Raw genomic sequence first — 19,442 nt, 5'->3', positions numbered from 1 at the left:
GGCTCAATGAAATTTTTCAGCCAGTAATATAACCATTGTGACATATGTCTGCTCCCACGTCTCTGCCCACTACCACTAATTAGCCTTTCATCAACAAGCTGCGAGAAACAAAGCTTCTGCTGCTCTCTGTCTTTGTTATATATTAAACCTACGCACGGAGTTATGTATTCTTCCTCTTACCTCCAGGCTCAGTGCACGACTTTATATGAGGCTGACAGCCACACTTTCTTCACACCGAGGCACACTGTAAACTGGTACTTTCTCCCAGCATGCTCGAGTGACTCTTTCTCGGGTCGCCATGACAGCGATCAACTACGCGGCCTTTGCGCATGCGTGATCATTCCGGCCCCGGCTTCCCCAAGCAGGCAGCCACAGTCTACACACACCCTCGAACCAGACGAGATGGTCGAGACAAGCCTCCAGCCTCTCCCCCTTGCAGCGGACGTCTGCTGAGTCGTACAATAGGTCAAAAAAGCATTGCAGCGGGTAAGCGTAAAAAGGGTTTTTCCCCTTTTTTTTGTCCTTTTCAACAGGCACGTCTTTTCCCCGCATGCAGCCCTTAACCCCTCCTGCCACCGGCTCGCTCTTTACTCAATACTCCTTTCGAAGCCCATGCATCCTGCACTTCGACTCATGTAATTGAGTCTAAAACACTCAGACCGGCCGTTGCACTGTGTGTTTTTTGCAAATTTCACGTGCACTTGGCATCATCAATGCACTTTGGCTTCCAAACACACAACCCGTATCTTTGGAGTACTCCTGGCACTATCCTGGTCTTGGACATAAGCACCATCAGTCACCACGTTAAGTCACATATATATTTTGTGCACAGGATTTAATCCACCATCTCAATATCCTCGGAACAAACGAGTCCTGGTGCTTAGTTGTGCTTTCCTCACACAGGAAACAGCCACCAGCCTACAGTGAACAACCACGTTCCACAAAACACTGACAGAGGTGAAAATGTACCCAAGCGGTGCAAAATCTCTCTACTATCAGGTAATTAATATAGATAGAGCATAATTCCTCACTATCTATACTTTTGCTATATGTGGTTATTTAGCAATTACCTATTAGCACCACACAACCTGGGGGCCAGACCTCTGATTTATAGTCTCTGTTCTCCCTTTTTTCTTCTTTCTTTTTTCTATCATCTTCATACCTTATGCAGGATATCACCAAGACGTGATTGTGACTTTACTTGAGAGTTCTCAGTATTCACATAGACGCATGGTCCTGTCGCCTGATTTTCTTCCCCGTGTGTCCCACACCCGAACCTCTGGGATCCCAAACACCGGCAGGTAAGCCGGCCACCGGTGCCGAGAGTTTTTAAATATTTTTATTTGTACAATGCCCTAAGTACTAGGGGCCACCGCCTCTTCACATCCACCCTTCTGACTCGATATCTATATACTTTCCACAGGGTCACCAACTAGGAGCCCTGATGAAGGCGGACCTATCGTAATAGAATAACCGCCGAAACGTGACGAAGACAGGGATTCAAATCATACATACATACCCCTGATCGTTTGGAACCTGCATTTCAGTTCCAACCATCAAATTTCACGTTGGCAAGGATAAAAAAGATATCTTGTACCAAAGACCCTGCAGCATTAATTGCTTGAAACTAACAGTTGCAAAAAGGGACTATTACTGAACAATACCTAGAAATTGGGCTATGATACTTGTTTATCTACTGAACCAGTATCACATATATGTCCTACTTGCATTCTTCTTTATGATTTAGTCATTATAATGTAAAGAAATGAATATAAATCCAATGTTCTATGTTTTTTTGGTTTTTGTATATAATTGTGTCAAAACACTTATGCACATTGTAATCTCTTTCTACAAAAAACGTTGCCTCCTAAATGTATCATGTGGATGTATTCGTATTTTGTTCTATTTTAGGCTCAGATTATATTTTTGTTGACTTCCGATTATGTGTTCAGGTTTTCTTTAAATGTATGTTTTTGATACCTTCGGAAGTAGAAAGTGACTGTCCTGTACTCTTCCTTAATTATATTAGTCACCTCTTATTTTATTTTTCAAACACTGGAAGCATCACCGTAATGTTTGTCCTTTGAAACACATAGCTACTTTACTATTTGGGTGGTTATATAAGAACAGCGGCAGATCCCACTTTAGGATTTCTATAATTCGGAAACCTCTCAAAGATATTAATTTATTATTTGAAACAAGTGGAAAAAAAAGAAATAATATGAAAATAATTACTAGCAAGGGTACATTCTTCTGTTTAGATGTTCGAGTTTCCCAAAGCCATGGTTTTTAGGTCTACTGATCATGTTCTTCCTCAGGGCCTCTGCAACGTGTCCACTTTCTTCCCTGGTGAAAGGTCTGAGCACTCGAATACCTTTGTATGGAGCTGAATGGAGTCACACGCCCCTCACAGAGTTTACGCCCATTAACTTAATAGAAAGGGCATGTTAAAATTAAGCCTTCAAAATTGGCAAGTAAAGTGAGGTTCTAGGTACAGTGCATCTCAGGAAGTGACATCATGGGGCACTATCCCTGTATCATTAAGAAAAGAAAGCAAGTACTACACTTTTTATTTTATTTTATTTTGCATTTTTAAAGCGCTCACACAGCCCGCGGGCATCGAGGCGCTGCTACAGGAATAGATTGTTTTTCCAGTTGCATAATTTTGTTTTTTTTTAGAAAAAACAGCTGAAAGTCTTCCTGTTTCGAAGTCATTCTGACAAGTAGTCTGCTGAATACCTCAAAAGACTGATACTAAATCTGTCCTTTAAATATCAGATCAGGTAAATTGTTGAGAATTGCCACCTGACATCCATCTTTTACTTGACTGACTATTTCTCAATACACACAAACAGGTGTTCCCTCATTAGAGCCATCGCCCTCACCAGATTGGACAACGCTGCCTCGATGTACACAGGGTTCCATATTGGACCGATTGGGTGGCACCAGAAGATTCAGAATGGAGCAGCGAGAAACATTTTCAACCAGAAAACAAATGATCACATCTTCCTACCTACAGTAAAGTGTGCACCAGCTTCCAAAAGCACAGAGAGTGGAACTATGCCTATCTTGCAGACCGCCTCGGAAACAAAGGTTTACGATATCTGGGTGACAAGTTCAAGATTTCAACCTGGCAGAGTTCGATGATCAGGGACTATGATTTTCTCACAATTCCTAACTTCCTAAAGATCATAACATACGGGCATCCCCCGGCAATCCAGCATTCATGGCAATCCAGCATTCACATCTTCTTGTGGATGGAGGCTTTGTATTGGAGACTTGGGAACGTTTTGAAATCAAATGGTTCTATATGAAGCAGGAGCTAGAAATTATACTCCTCACCTCTGCCTCCCAAACACAAAAAACGATTTCCCTATCGGAAAAAAAATACCTTCAGTCGACCTTTCTCTGGGGTTGCCCTCTGAAGTAGCTAATAGGATGAATGTTAGCTCATAAGGCTTCCTTAACATAACGTCCTCCTGCTCACTCCATTGGTTCTGACATGACTGCATGCACCTCACAACTTGCCATCTCATCCCACCTATGAGTGGGTTCTCTATATGTTCCCATCAAGCACATGATCCTTGGCTGCTTGTGGTTGTGGTGACATGGAAATGCTGATTACATTCTGTTGCCTTGAACATAGGGTACCATTCCACCCTCCCTTCCTACCCCTTTCTATCTTTGGATGGCTGATGACTATTACAGAGTCAAACGGCCATTGTAACAGTTGTGATGAACTATAAGGACTCCTGGTGAGATGCAATGGTGGGAATAATGACCTCAGTCATTAAGCCGGTCTAGATTAAGAAAGAGATGGGGGCGGTCCTAGGATCAAAAAATGGATGTTCCTGATGGCAAGAGACTACTCCTTCTAGCACTACTGGCATAGTCTCACCAGGTCTAGTACTGGAGGAATCTGGGTGATATTGCGCCTACAACACATACTGCTAACTGCTCTTCTATAGCTATGCTCATACCAGTCACGTGCTACAAAACATTTGTGGCATCTTGAAGCATAAGAATCTTAGATAGGGAATTTGAACCAATTTGGGGGGTACAATTGAGATACTGTGAAGGCATCATGAAGTAAGACACAGACAACAGACAAAGTTCAAAATAAAATAGAAGGCCTATCTTGCCCTGTGCTAAAGTGGGATTTCCATAGCTGAATGAAACTGAGGAAAGTCTGAGTCAAAGAGTTCAACTTAAAAGTCTGTCTGTGTCCAAGACCTATACTTGCTCTCACAACTAAATGTGTAGGGATGCTAATAATAACAGAAATAGTGTTCAAGTGAAAGTTCTGAGCTTCTTCCAGCGCCCAGCTCTCTTTCACCTCCCCTTCCCCAAGTGTATGAATGTTCCACGAAAGTCTCAAGATTACCTTTCTCCAGTTCAAGGCAGTACAGTTCGAAACAATCCTCGGGGGTCCCTTCTCCAAGTTCCAAGCAACACATTTCAAAAACAAAAGATCTTGAGGCTCCGTTCTCAAGATAACACATGCGGCTTCCAAGTCTCAGGGTTCTCTTCCCCAAGACTTTATCTTCACCAGGTATACCTGCTTCAGTCTCCTCAAAAGATTCCTCAAAACTCACTGTCCACTTGACCTTCCTTCGGGCTTGCCTCCCCATTTCACTTACAGTGCTCTCATTCATTTGTTTCACAATGGGCATCATTACGATTCCGGCGGCAACCAGCCAGTTTTTCCAGCTCGGTTACCGCCGGATTCGTATTACCATTCCGCCTCCGTGACTCCCAGGATTACCAGGGCATTACAGGCTTGGTGTCCCGGGAATTCCGGAGGCGGAATTTGGTAAATCCCCATTCTCATTGAGTCCCATACCATCAAGTCAGACCTGGCGGGAATGCCACCTCCCGCCTGCATGACTCGGGATCGGGCGGTCCGGAAATAACGGTGGCGGTGGTTTACCGCCACTGTTATTTCCGGACCGCCCGACCTGTATTGAGGACCAATGTCTTTAGTTTTCAACATTCAGGGCTCACTGGTCTAGGCGCAGTTGTCAGACCACACGGTCCACCCATCACAGGTCGCGCAACCAGGATCCCTGTGCTCTTCAACCCACACAGGTTCTTTGACACTGGCTACTATGCACCAAGTCACCTTTACTTAGTTCCTCTTCATCGGTTGTCGCACTGCATTCAGTCTTAAAAGTTCTCCTTGAGTTTTTTTTTCTCATTCCCCACCTTTGTGTGACGCTCTGTCACCCTTGCGCCCTTTTCTGCATTCAGGTTCACACGGGCACCTGAAAGGTTTCTCAGTTATTTACTTCGCCCATAAGGTTTTATTCCATTCAATGGTTAATATATTTTGTGGCAAGGTTTCACTTATTTGTTTCAATTAGCTTCATGGACCGGCTTCAGGCGGCTCCTCTCGTGGCTCCCACTGATCGTCTGCCAGGTACTTCCCTCAGCACGCCGGAAACCTGAATGCCTCTTCGCGGACACGTACAGCGTCCTTTCTTCGCCTTGCGTTCTCGCAGCTCATGCTGCCCACTCAGTCTGGGGTGTATGCTGGTGTCCTGGCTCCTTCCACAGTCCCACCACGGCTGACTCCTCCACAGGCCATCCTGTTCCCCTTGTTGCTCGCTGTCTCTCATTTTATACACCTGCAGCCACTTCTCTCAATTGGGTCTGCCTGACTTTTATTAAGGGGACATGCCTGACTCGTGCAACACTGTACAGGCATCTTCATCCCAGTACAAGAATGGGGAAAAGGTGTAGTGACTACTCTTAGTCGCATTTTCCTCGGCTCAGTACTGTCAAGTGTCATATGTAGGGAAATGAGGGGAACAGCTTTACAGTAACCCATAAAGGTCGGGGAAGGGTTAGGTTAGTCTTTAACAGGAAAAGGAGGATTCCATGCCTGGCCTGTGTGTGCCCCACTCCCAATCCCAAAGGACCCTCCACCCAGGTGATCCTCCCTCACTTCTCCGCCCCCAGGGTCCAGATCGAAAAGCAATGGACTTTCCGGGGCCACATGAACAGAGGATCCAAGGGGAGTAGAAGTGAGAATACCCTCAGGTTTTTCACAATACACATAGTTGGGCAGGGCATCAACATGTTAAATCTGCATCATACAATCATTCTACCAGCAGATGTACACAAATACAGCAATGAATATACATTTCCATTGGGAAGTAACATATCTTTTTTTTTGCATTTTCCCGAGTTTGTATTGATTTTAAATGTATATACGGCTCTGTACCACACTCCCTCTGGAACTGCTCACATCCCAAATTTGGGAATATGATTTTGTGCGGCTAAGTGCAAGGGTATCTATGAAGGCATGATTACAAACGTGGACACACCACCTGCTCTCAGGGAAGATACAATCTTGTCAGAAATTGGAATCATTCAGTAAAATTGCCCAGAAGAGTGTGGGCTCCTCTGACGTTATTGTACTGCAAGAGATGGGACCCTCAAAAGCAGTGATGCAAAATAATAACAAGACTGCAGAAGATGGCAACAGATGCGCATCATATTTGGGCCCTTCACTGAAGGCAGTGTCAGAGCATTACATGTGGAGCAGAGAGAGCTGAGGGATCTGACATTATGAATGCTGCATCCTTGCCAACCCTGCCCAACTATTTATGTGCATTGCCAACCCTACAGATTTAGGAAGTAGACTATTGATTTCAAGAAGCACTGCCACCAACGGCATTAATTCCTGTGTCTCCCTGCATCCAGGTCATGGTGTTGCTCCAGAGTTAACTTTAGATTTAAGATTTAGCAGGCCTGGAGGGGGCGTGGCTTGGAGCCATGGCAGTCGGACGGGCTCTGTGAGAGCTCCCAGCCGGTGCCACACGTCCAACGGTAATGCCCTGGTGAAAGTGCGATTCTGTCATATGCACACAGCGAGTCTGAATGCTGAGATGCTGCGGCAGATGATGGCCGACTCTCAACACCCCATGACGCTGGAATCCGGGGGTCTGACGAGTCCACAGTGAAGCGGGATGTTGTGAATGCTTAGTCCACAAAATGGCATACACCTCAATGGCTTGAACCTGCCAGGAATAGCGACCACCGAAACAGCCTCCGACTCTTGGAGAGCAATGGAATTGTGAGCTCACCAGCCTACCTTGGAAGAGGACTCCACTCACCCCCTTTAGCCGAAGTATGAACGCCGGCAGCAGCAGGGTCGACGGCCCGTCTGAGCAGAGAACCCACTCCCGGTGTCCGAGCGTCTCCACTAGCGGAGCAGACCAACAGCAGCAACTGGTCGTGCCCCCCCACAGCAACAAGGAGCACGCCAACCTGCATGCTCTGCCGGAAACGCAGATCCAACAGCAGCGGGCCACGGAAAGCAGCCCCAAGAGGAGAGCAGCTCCCGAACCAACGCCAGTCCAAGCAAAACTCAGAGCAGAGGTGCCCCAGACTGCTGAAGGCGGGAGTTCGGGGTGAGGACACAGGACTGAACACCGAATTGTCCGCCATGACCACATCCCAAGAGCAGTGGCAAATCCCCAATCCAGTGGCCATTGAATGCAGGGTTCTAACACTCCCTAACCCTCACACACGGCTACAGGGAGGGTTGAGGTGTTGCACAACCCCCTCTGACAATCTGCGCCTGTTGGGAGGGACGCAAAGCCTGGCAAGGCGCCTGCTTGGACCACAGCAGCCCGATCCAGACCCCAGGGGAGGAGCACCACGAGCTACCATAACACCAGCAGTTCAAGGTCCCTGCCAACCTCCCAGCAGGCCAGAAGTACATCAAAACTCGTAGCAGCCCCCGCCAACATACAGGGGGGTCCTGACATCACCACCCAGCCTGGACTGACTTTCAGCAAACCCAGAACATCTGCAGAAGGTGGGGCAGCTCCGGTCGCACCCCCCTGGGTACCGTTCGTAAGCCATCTGCAGGCAAAATTTCCCCCCCCCCCGCACGGAGAACCACTGAACTGTGCCTCTACTGCAAGAAGCCACCCTAGCAAGCCACAAAATCCCCAGCTCATGGCTGCAGACCCTCAGGCCAGCACGGAGACCTGGTGCCGGCAGCCTGGTCACTGCACCAGACTCCCCCAACTGCAAGTGGAGGTCGCCTGGCCTGGGCCCAGCAACTGTACAAATCAGACCCTCAGCAGAAGGTACGGCGGCACTTGCTGCGCTACCGAGTGGACGCAGTCGGTTCGCACAGCACGGGGCGGCTCCACTCGCCCCTTCCCTCCACCAGCCTACTGGGGCGCCTGCAACCACCTGTAATATCGTAGACTAGAGCTGCAATCTCCCCTCCATCCGTGCAATTAAAGGCTTAGAGGGGCTTAGACTTTAGAGGGGAGAAATCTACAACCCAGCCTAATTAATGTGCTACATGCCATTGGGAAATACGGTACCAAAACCCAGGACAGGATCCCACTGCTGTGCTACAATACTGGCAAGGGCGCAAGGGGGGCACCCCAGGACTCCACATCTTCCCCCTGAATTAGTCAGACCTAAGGCCACCCCAAATAAAAACCCACTCTCCTTGCGACTCAACTAGGCACCCCAAGAACCGACAACGGTCTCCCGTCTCCGGACAACGAAGACAGACCTAACTTAACAACTGAGACACTTACACAGCACAGCCCGAATCAGCCCTTCCCCAAGAAGGGGCCCAGGGGGAGACTACGCAGAACCCTCCCTATCACAAATACTGTGCAACAAATGACCCAATAACGCCAATCTAACCTCGCCTCATAGTAGGGATTACAGCCCACAGCCCAAACACTGGTACTCTAATAGTGAAAATTAGAGCTGTCTGAGCTATCAGCCCACCTGGAGTATCTGAGTATCAGCACCCCTATCGGCCCTCAGGGGACCTCCAAAAGATTTGCTGTCTTACCACAATCACCCAAAAGCACAGCAGGGGCTGATCCTCCCACCCAGAAAACAGCAACCATAGGCGAATCGACAGCAAACATAGCAGGCACCGAGATCTGAACCACACAAACAAGAATCGGGGTACTAACAGCACAGTGCTTGCCCCCCGGAGTAAGGACAAACTCAACACAATGTCCAGAAACCTCAAGCCAACCAAACAAACAGATATTACAGCTCTACTAACTACACCTATGGCAGAGAAACCAACAAAGGGGGAGAAAAATGAAAGTATGGTGCCAGGCACCCACCCAGAAGCCGGCCCCGAACAGACAACACTAACAGTTAGGAAATCAGATCTACAAGAACTTTTATCAGCCATCACCAAGGAATATCAAAAGGGGAGTGAAGAGGTGAAAAGCAAGATCTCAACCCTGGATAAGCAAGTGGGGGAAATTAAATCCAGAACAGAAGAAATAGAAACCACACTCTACGACCAAAACTTTGAAATTGGAGAGGGGGCGGATAGAATCGCAGCAGTCGAGGCCCGGTGTGAGACACTTGAAGCAAAGCAGGAGGATACAGAAAATAGATCTAGGCGCAATAACATACGCCTGAGGGGAATTCCAACATCAATCCCTGACAAGGAACTGGGGATCTCTGTCAACGACTTGTTCCGCTTCATCATAACGCTCCCGGATGACTCCCCGCTAGAACTCGACAGAGTGCACAGTACAAGATCCAAGCAAAGTGCCTCCTCATCGCCAGACGTTCTGGCAAGAGTGCACTTCTACAGAGTCAAAGAAGAAATAATGCGGGAATCCAGGAGCACAGCCTGCATACACTTCAGAGACGCCGTGATATCCTTATACCAAGACCTGGCAGCAAGTACACTGGCAAAGAGGAAGGCTCTAAAACCAATGACTGAATGGCTCAGCGAGAGAAAGATCACGTACCGCTGGAGCTCCTCCACACCCCTAACCTTCTTTTGGGACGGAAAGCCCCGGCACATCCTCTCTCCAAGAGATGCGGAAAGCTTCATGAATCCGGAAGCTGAAGAAGACGAACCAGACAAAAAATAGCGCCCAATATGGAAGGGGCACAGCGGGAATCCCTAGGATCCTGGTCTCGGGTAGATGGCCACCGCAGATTGCGAGGCCCCTCTTCCAAGAACAAAAAAACCAACAACCACTGAGTGGGGAGCCCCTGACAAAGCAATGCTCGATGGCGCCTCAAGCTACCATCACCTGAGTTCACCAGGAAACGATCACAACAAAGGTAACCCACACTGGACAAAGCAATGGGCATCACAGGACCTCCATGCGACCAGACAGGAAGACCTTACTACACAAGCCAAGACCTATGTGGCTAAGGGGTCAGTGCCCTTACTGGAAAACAAGCAGCTAAAGAAACGTAGGTAACGTAAGCCGAGAGACCTATAAGCTTCTCCGGAATCAGAACAGGCGTCATAGTCTCTAGCCGAGTTGGTAGCGTTGGCCAGCCGGAAAACCAGTTTTTTGTTGGGGGGGAGACCCAAATGGGAGACGGTACAGGGAAAGGGGGAAATACTATATAGGGGACGGGACTTACAGAGAGACAAGCCATGACACCGGGCAAACCTAACATCAAGGGAGATGCTAAGCAAAGCAACTACACATTACCCAAATGGCTTCCCAGGATAAGGAACTCACCATGATGACCTGGAATGTACAAGGCCTAAATTCCCCAGGTAAGAGAAAATCAGTGGAACATAGGCTCTCCCAACCAGCAGCAGACATTGCCTGCCTACAAGAAACACACCTTCTAGCAGCTGATGAAAAGCGGGTCACCTTCCAGCGTTATCCAAAATGCTACTTCGTCTCATCGGGACAGAAAAAAAGAGGTGTGGCCATACTACTCAGCTGAGAGCTGCCACTAACTCAGGTCACGGTCAAAAGAGAACCAGAGGGGCGATACCTACTACTGAAAGGTCTCTTAGTTGAACTGCCCATTACCCTAGCAGCAATCTACTGCCTGAACAGTGTGCAAGACCACTTCCTTTGTAATCTCCTACCAGTCATTGCAGCCTTCTCTAAGGGACAGCTACTAATCTGAGACGATTTTAACTTAACTCCGGACCCAAACCTGGATAAAACACTCCCTCCAACCAGGGAAGACTTCATCAAAGCACTAGCCATAGTGGAATTCTTAAGGGAAACCGAGACCATCGACGTATGGAGACTATCCAATAAGGGAGCTAAGGACTACACATTCTTTTCGCAGCCACACAAAGGGCACTCAAGGATCCACCTGCCACTGACATCCAGCGTACTCGTCCCATGTGTAGAGAATATAAAAATTGGGCACAAAGCCATATCAGACCACGCCCCAGTCACCATGCAACTTAGGGTGCAGGGCTTGCCGGAGCCCCCGCAAAAACTCTGGAAGATGCAAGACTAGATCCTATCGGACATTGCCATCAGCACGGAATTAGCAGAAGCTCTCACAAACTACTTCAAGGAGAATACAACTAACGATACCTCAAAGGTGATTATCTGGGATGCGATGAAACCAGTAATCCGAGGAGTAGCGATCAACTGCACAGCAAGGCACAGGTGGCAAATCAACTGCAGCAACACAAACTAGAGGAGAGGGTCGTGGACATAGAGAGCAGCTTCAAAAAATGCCAAACCAAAACAACAAGCCGGGCGCTCAAGAAAGCAAAAGCTGCATTGTAAATGCATCTGGCAGACCGGTCAGCCAGAGCCTTGGCCTACACCAAGCAATGTTATTACCTAAATAGCAACAAGGCAAATCGCCTGCTGGTGCACAAACTTAAGAAGCTACAATCGCGGAATAACATCCAGTGCCTAGCAGACAGGAATGGCAACCTTAGCCACACAAACGAGGAAAAGCCCGAACTAATGACACAACATCACAAGGAAATAATGACCGGCAAATCTGGCTGAAGGGTGTATGAGAGGTAGGAGCAGTATCAAAGAGCAGTTTGGTCAGCAGTATCTTTCTGGCAAAAAAGAAGGACAAGCGATTTCAATAAACGCTGTTCAACTTGATTTTTCTCAATCATTGTGTAATCTACAGACACTTTAAGAAGGAGCTAATTGCGTTGTCGAGAGACAAGTTGAGAGCAGGTGACTGGTAAATTCAACTGGACATCCAGGACAAATATCTCACTATTCGGATTGCCATAATTCACAGGCACGTTTTTTTTTTATTCCAGTAGGACTGTTAAATCTTTGAAATGTGTTCCTGGCCCTTTGGGTTGTCTTTGACCTCAAGGTGGTTTTGCAAAATTGCTCCTTTCAGTAATAGGGACCCTTCTTCCAGAATGGATCACACTATTATTATATTTTGATGACCTTCACTGCCCTAACACATATGAAAACTAATATTTAATACCTTCTAGACTTTTTTCTGATAAACCCCAAAAAAATGGAAATACACCCTCCCAAAAAAATCATTTTCTTGGATTCTTAATACATTGTGTCATAACTACCCTACAACTTCCTAAGTCCAAGATACTTTTAACAAGAGAGAAATGAAGAGTGTCCTTTCAGCACAAATGGTGACAATGAGACAGTTAACCAGGCTGGTAGAACCTTTGACAACCTCCATCGAAACAGTCTTCAGCAGAATTACAATTTGGTGTTATGTACCCACTCCACGGGCATCACCGGGCCTCTACCCCCCCCCCACGGTGATGCCCGGGGGATGGGTTCATTAAGGCCATTAGCACCCGTCCCATGGGCTCGGACGGGGCTAATTTACAGTATGTTCACTCTGTGAACGGGGCACCTTGCAGCGTCTGGGTCACAGAACAAAAATACTGTTCCAAGATGGCCGCCATGGAAAGGGTTCCACTCTTCCCTTTCCATAGCAGCCATTGGGAGCAGCGGGAAGGGTTGGCTTTGCTTATGCTTGTAACAAGTGAGAGGCAATTGCATTGGTTTCTCCATGCTTTCGTTCAATCCCTGCACCTCTAGCTACCAGAAAAGCCATCAGACAATGGGCCTCATTAAGAATTTGGCGGTCCAGTAAGAAAAGGGCCAGTAATTCTGTTACCACCATATATTTGTGCAGTAATGGAATTACCACCACTTCTACCGCACTGCTGAATTGTAAATTGGCCTTGAAGTGGTGGATTTATCTCTAGCAAGAGTCTCAGCTGATTTGCTGAGGCAGAATTACTGCTCATGGCAAATCTGCAAAAATCCCAAATGAGTCCTATGGACTCGAAATGAGGACTGACATTGCATTGCTACCATCAGAAATCCTGCTATAGTTATGCGGTTTCCGAGTGGCAGTAACGGTATATGATTCTGGTAGTAATACCACAGTAAAAATCAGAGAATAACCGCCAAACTGGTTTACCATTACCACCACTCAGGCCCCTAGTCTCATCCAGGTGTTCAGTACCGAAAAGGACATTAAAAGGGTTAACAACCTTTTCGGTACTTAAGACCTATTCTGAAGGTTGCGCATTCTTCCGATATCGGATTGAATATGCCACTTTCGGAATACATGTGGCTGTTGCTAGGATGGGTTGGAAACCAACCTAGCAACCGCCACATTCGTAACCTGGCTTTTTTGAAGGCTATTCTTGTGGCAATCCTCCAGTTTAATATGTGCGCTAAAATAGCGCACATATACGGCACCATTATGGTGCCGTTAGACTGGAGGAGTGTCACAAGAAGCCGGTGCCAGTGCAAGGTGTATATGAACACTTTCATACCCACCAAAGTAAGCAGCTTCAACGTTGCAGAATACAACGTTGAAGCTGCTTGCTTTGGTGTATATGAAAGTGTTCATATACATCCGTGTGGTGCATATGAACATTTTCACATACACCAAAGCAAGCAGCTTCAACGTTGTATTCTGCAATGCTAAAGCTGCTTACATCTGTTTTCTCGGGTCCATTTTCATAAAATAACTATTCTGTCGTTATTTTACAAAAATGCTGCCGAGATTGGATTGCGCCCGTTACAACTGAAAACAGGCGCAATCCACACAGTGTACTGTCGTGCTCTACGAGGACACCCAGGCCCACTTGAGAATACTAGTGGAGCCTGGGCGTCCTCTTTTGGCGCAGTGAATCGTGCTGTTTAGAGCCTTCACTGCGCCAAATTTTGAATCAGGGCCTCGGTTCTGTGAATTTACTGCAGGATTATGCGGCGTGGCAGCATAGGTAATCCCACTGCAGTTAATCAGCTGATTTTAGGCAGTGTGTTAAACTGTCAGTAGTTCCTTTAATGACAGAAACCACTTTTTTACCGCACAGGCAAACTGAATATGAGGCTTTATTTCCCCGTTTCATTGCTCCCTGTAGCTTGGTAGAACAAAACTTGGTTCTACAAGTTGATGTTTTTGTGAAGCCTAAATGAAGTTGAAAGATGTATATGCTGTTCACTGCTCGTCTGTGTGACACACTGGTTAATTGCATGCTTGCCACACATGCTTACCACACAGCTGTTTGTGTTTCCAGTTAGATGTTAAAATGCTTGCATCCGTTTCCTGGATGACAAGAAGTGTGTGGAAAATTGGGATAGCCAGGGGTGCCAAAGCTATGCTGGCATATTATACCCTTGGAGATCCAAGCAAATCCTACAAACTCTGGGAACCCTGCTTATTAAGTGCTTGATCCAGGACCTGGTGCGGCGTTTCATACTTCCCTGTGTGAGGTTATCTGTAAAAATATATGTGCACTTGTACTGTTGTTTTACCTAAACCAGTGCATGCTTAACTCCTGTATATAAAAGTACTGCACGTAGTCTCGGTAGGATAGTTCAGGGGAAAGATGCTCACCTTGGAAACAAAACGACATGGAACAATACAGGTTCGGTTCCGCGGGTCTGTGGTGTGTTAAGCAAGTTATAAATAAACTATCATATCACATAGTCGACCTTATGTAGCTAGCTCATTATGAAACCCATTTCACTTAGAAGAGTGTACGTTTCTGAAACGTTTAGAGCGTTTCTTTTGCCCAGCTACAAAACGAAAGATTACAGTACCTCTACCCTTTAGTTTAGTCTATTAGGGAAAAGCTGTTGGCTTTGTCAATGCTTATTTTTAACAGGGCTTCAGTGCAAGAAGTAGCTATAAATCACGTGGCTGAAGGCAAGGTGGTGAGCCTGTCACATGGGGTCAGCGACCTAGGCACCAGTTTCTGCCGAGCAACACTTTTTGGCCCATCGCAGAGGGCATGGTGAAAAGGGTTTGTGGAGAGAACAAGCCATGGCAAAGCAAAAAGGACGGACTAAACCTCTAAATGCCTGCTAGAAAAGATATAGGCAATAGGGGCAATTTGATGTCATAAGGGCAGGGCATTCTCATTTTAGTTCATGATTAAGAGTCCACTTGCAAGAAAGTCTTTCCCCTCCTCTTTTACTGAAACATGTATTTATTTTAAATAATTTACTCCAAAGCATAATGTAGGGATTTGGTATTATCCTGCATCCTAATGGAACCTTTGGTCAGTGTATTGATTGACAATGGAGTGTTAAGGGTTAGAATGTTTGTGTGACTGGGGTTCTATGTGGTCAGTTGGGAGATGTAAGCCTACCTGGGAGGATGCAGGTGTATGTTGCCCTGAACCCAGATGTACCTGACATTACATGACTATCATAATGTACTGGAACAAATAAAGAAGTTACTGGAACTTCACCTGAGGTCATGGTCATCTGTGGGGAACAAGGAGTTCTACACATAGCTCTCAACTCACCCTCTTTTGGTGGGTTTCACCCGCCTTGAAAGCAGCTGAATCATCCGCAAAGTCCCTCATACGCCCATTAACGTCTATGGGCTCTCACCCGCAAAAAAGAAAATCGGGTGTTTTCACCCGCCTTGGTGACACAAAAGTTTGAGAGCTATGCCAACGCTTCGAATCCTAAATTCTGTGTGGTAACACATTTGATGCGCTATGAATGAATTACATTGGATTTGTGAGTATCCAGTAATTATCCATTTGTTTCCTTCTGCAAACCATATGTTCCAATGTCCTATCCGACCCTAGCTAGATGGGTTACATGGGCTAAGAAAGAAGCAGTGGAGGATGAGTCCATTTTCCTGGCTCAGTCTTCTAAATAGGGTATGGCATCAAAAGCCAATGGCACAGTGCTTGATTGGAAGATACTGTCAAATCAGCTGATTGGTCTAATGCCTCAACCTCTGATACATTATTTTTTAAACCCGATATGTATTTTTTGGTTGTGGTTCTATTGCAGCTTTAAAGTGTGAATAGTAGGAACCTCTGTGCCATGCCATAGACAATGGATTAGTCCTGCTAAGTTTACACAGACAGTAGTGATTCTATTAATGTTATAATGGTAATTATCATACCTTCGTATTCTACATTATTACAATGTTTTTTTCTTACTAGAGCTGGGTAAGGATCATCCGTCCTCAATCTTTTTTCTGAACTTGTACCTATCAGTTCTTTAGTTCCCTTCTTCTTATTCGACTACATTTCAGAGACGGCCATTTTGCCTTATTCCAAAGAGCTATGTGTTGACAGTATTAGTAGCTGAGGGGAAACAAGAGGATTTTCAGGACTCGTGTAGTTGAGTAAATGGCACAAGACATGATTGGTGGATGACTAGAAAGGGGATGGTCACAAAGAAAAGGATTGTGGGAGATGTAGTTTTCTTTCATGAAATATGGCTTGCTACTGTTTGAAATCTAAAAAGAAGAGAAGTGCATTATAGTTCCGTCCCTGCCATTAGCAGAATTACGACTGTCTACTGTAAACTTAATAGGAGTAATCATTATTATATTTAATGGCTAACGTAAATTGGTTAGTTTGAGAATTAAGGACTGGTGATTTTCTGAAACAAGACACCATATCCATTGATCAAGGCATGACAAGCGGAACCGATTGTGACCATTTCTCTCTTCCATTCTAGAGTTCTTTGCCCAGAAGGATGTCTGCATCAGGAAGTTGCAGTGTGGGGGACGGACATTTACACAGATGTAAGACAATATTCAGCAGAATTTTTAAACATGCATCCACAACTTTTGTTGATTTTGTTTTGCAGCACTGTAGGAAATGTGAACATTTTTGTGTTGGGCACAGTGGCTCTAGGTTTTTTTCCTCCCCATTAATCCTCATTTTAAAGACTGTTTATTTCTTTTTAAGCTTCTGTCTGTTTGTCCAAAATTGGTTCGTGAGTGCTTGATTTAGGAATCCGTATAAAAATTCGCCAAAAAAAAGGAATGGAAGATTTGTTCGAAAATGGGCTGTAGGACAATTACATACAGCTAAAAATGTTGAATAAATCCCCCATTCGGTGTCATTATAGTGAACAAGGGGAGCAGGGTGTCCCCAGCACCCCTGTTCAATATAATGGCATTGGAGGTTGCAGGGGTGTCCGCCGCTCCCGAGTTGAAACAAAAATAGAAAGACCCTGTTGCCCATGAACCAACAATCCAGAGGGATGCTGGAGAAGTTGGCACACACGGTCTGCCGGCCAACATGTAAGTAAGGGGGTGGGGGGAAGAAGGGTTGCCAGAAATATCAGCGGGAGGGAAAACCGAATGTTATTCTCAGACAAATGACTTCCGTTTTTTTCTCCCTCGACATTTCACATTCGATAAATTCATGAAACACCGATTCCACATGAAACCTAACATTCTTCTAGGTTACCATGACCCTTGGGATGGAGGAGCAAGTAGTTCTGGGCTCGGAATCTGTGCGGTGGGGAAAGAATTGTAATTCCTGGCACAGCTGGTAAAAGAATGCAAGACTTCACAAACATTGGGGCACATCAGCTGCAGGCAGTTGCATTATTGCAGCCCACTGAGAGGATTTATACTGGGCAATGCTGCATGGGCATCCCACAAGCGAGGCAGGGTAACTGCTGTTACCATCGGCATCTGGGAGAGGGGCAGCCCCAACTTTCTCTGTGCCTGCTCCTCTCCTCCCCCCAGCTACGGAGACACGCAGTCTCGGCAGCACAAAGTTTACTCAGTGTCTTCCAAATCTTCTTGCATCTTTACCACAGAACCCGCCCACCCTACAAAAAGGGGAGAAGAACAAAAAGAAGTACAAGGCACTGTACAGTGCCCACAACAAGTCGTGGGACACAAGAAGGCGGCACGGGTCAGAGGGGGTAACCTCAGGACCCGGTGCCCAAAAGTATGATACCATCATGATATGTGATATTGTGTATTTGCCATAACTCATATCTCTACAATAAAATCCTACAGCCTTTTATTGCCAACACTTGACACAAGTTGTGAGCCTATCATTACGGGAGAGGGTTTGGGGTTTGGAAGCCGTAGAACCCTCCATATGTACGATCCTTCTCTGAGCGCTGCTGAGAATGGGTGTAAGATTTGGGGGTGGTCTTTGTAAGAATGGGCACGGACTTACCTGTTTGTGAGCTGTTCTTCTTTTTGTCCAGCTCTTCATCCGTAGAGGAGTGGAAGAGCCCCTCCCCTCGAACGGTAGATCTAGAATGCGCTCCTGGACGTCTGGGTTGAATTTCATCGCCCGGGGCCAGGCTGTGCACCACATGTCCCTGGCAATGCAGATGACACGGCCTGAGTTATCGATATGCGCCACTGTGGATTCCATGAGGTCATGCGCCATGAGCTTGGCCTTCGCTAGCCCCGCCTTAAAGCGTAATTTGCATTGGGAGGGGAGTTCCGGGAGGAAGTCTGCAATTTCCCGCCATAACCGATGGTTGGCGGCAGCCAGCATGGCATCTGCGTTGGCCTGACGCAGGTGCAAGGAGGCGTTGGAGTAGATCTTCTTGCCGTAAGCCTCCAAGTTCTTCTCCTCCTTGCCTAGCAGCGCCGCAGAGGAGGAGGCTGAGGACGACTGAGGCTTGGAGTAAAGTGATGCCGCAGAGATCACCGAGGAGTGTGGCTGAGGATGGGTCGAGAGCAAGAGTGTGTCCCCCTCCATCTGCTTGTACTTGGCGTCCAGGCATCGGTTGACCGGCTGGACTGAGTGGGGCTTGAGCTAACCCTTGTCCAGGGAGACTACATCGGTTTGCAGTGGAATCCCCGTGCTGGCAGAGGGGCGTCTTGTGAAGACTTCAGCCAGAACCCCCTCTGCCGGCTGTTCGACCTCGGGCTGAGGGAGGCCTAGGTACTCCACCAGCCAAGCAACACATTCATGGAAGGCCCTGGCTGAGGATGGCGTGTCAGGGTCCTCCTCCTCGTCCGTGTTCTGTGGATCCAGAGGATCTTGTGGAGGAGGAGGGGTAGATGGCGGCGGAGGCTGGAGTACAGAGACCTCAGCCAGAGGCAGCAGAGGTTGCGGAGTTGGCTGTGGAGCTGGAGGAGGCAGCTGCACCGGGGTCAGAGGGCCCGATGGATGCATCTGTGGTGCCGCTAGCATGGCGGGAAGGACTTCCTTGACTGCGTCCTTGATGAGGAGACCTCATGAGGCCGAGGAATTTGTCGAAGGGCACCTCCTCACAGGCCGAAAAGGTGGCAGGGGGAACCAACGGGGTAGCTAGGGACTGGTGGAGCTGCTGCGTACCCAGTCCGTAAGGACGCATGGGAAAGTTGCCCTGCACATATGAAGGATAGACTGTAGGCCACGTACCTGGTTGAGGCCAGTCCCACCTTGATGCTCGTTCTTGGCCGAATTTGTGGAATGGCGTTGGATGGGTGCTCCTGTC

The 19,442-nt window shown here is 47.1% G+C and overlaps 1 protein-coding gene across 1 annotated transcript in view; it reads left to right on the top strand.

Annotated features, from left to right (window-relative positions):
* LOC138558839 (cysteine-rich secretory protein LCCL domain-containing 2-like) overlaps positions 1-19,442 on the top strand; it is a 446,647-nt gene that overhangs the window by 140,597 nt on the left and 286,608 nt on the right. The window contains exon 4 of the mRNA XM_069642676.1: positions 16,713-16,779. Within this exon, the coding sequence (XP_069498777.1) occupies positions 16,713-16,779 (67 nt within the window). The remainder of the gene's footprint in view (positions 1-16,712; positions 16,780-19,442) is intronic.

The sequence above is a fragment of the Ambystoma mexicanum genome, chromosome 1q (assembly GCF_040938575.1).
Source record: "Ambystoma mexicanum isolate Mex_15411 chromosome 1q, UKY_AmexF1_1, whole genome shotgun sequence".
Classification (NCBI taxonomy): Eukaryota; Metazoa; Chordata; class Amphibia; order Caudata; family Ambystomatidae; genus Ambystoma; species Ambystoma mexicanum.
This window is presented reverse-complemented; position numbering and strand designations above follow the sequence as displayed.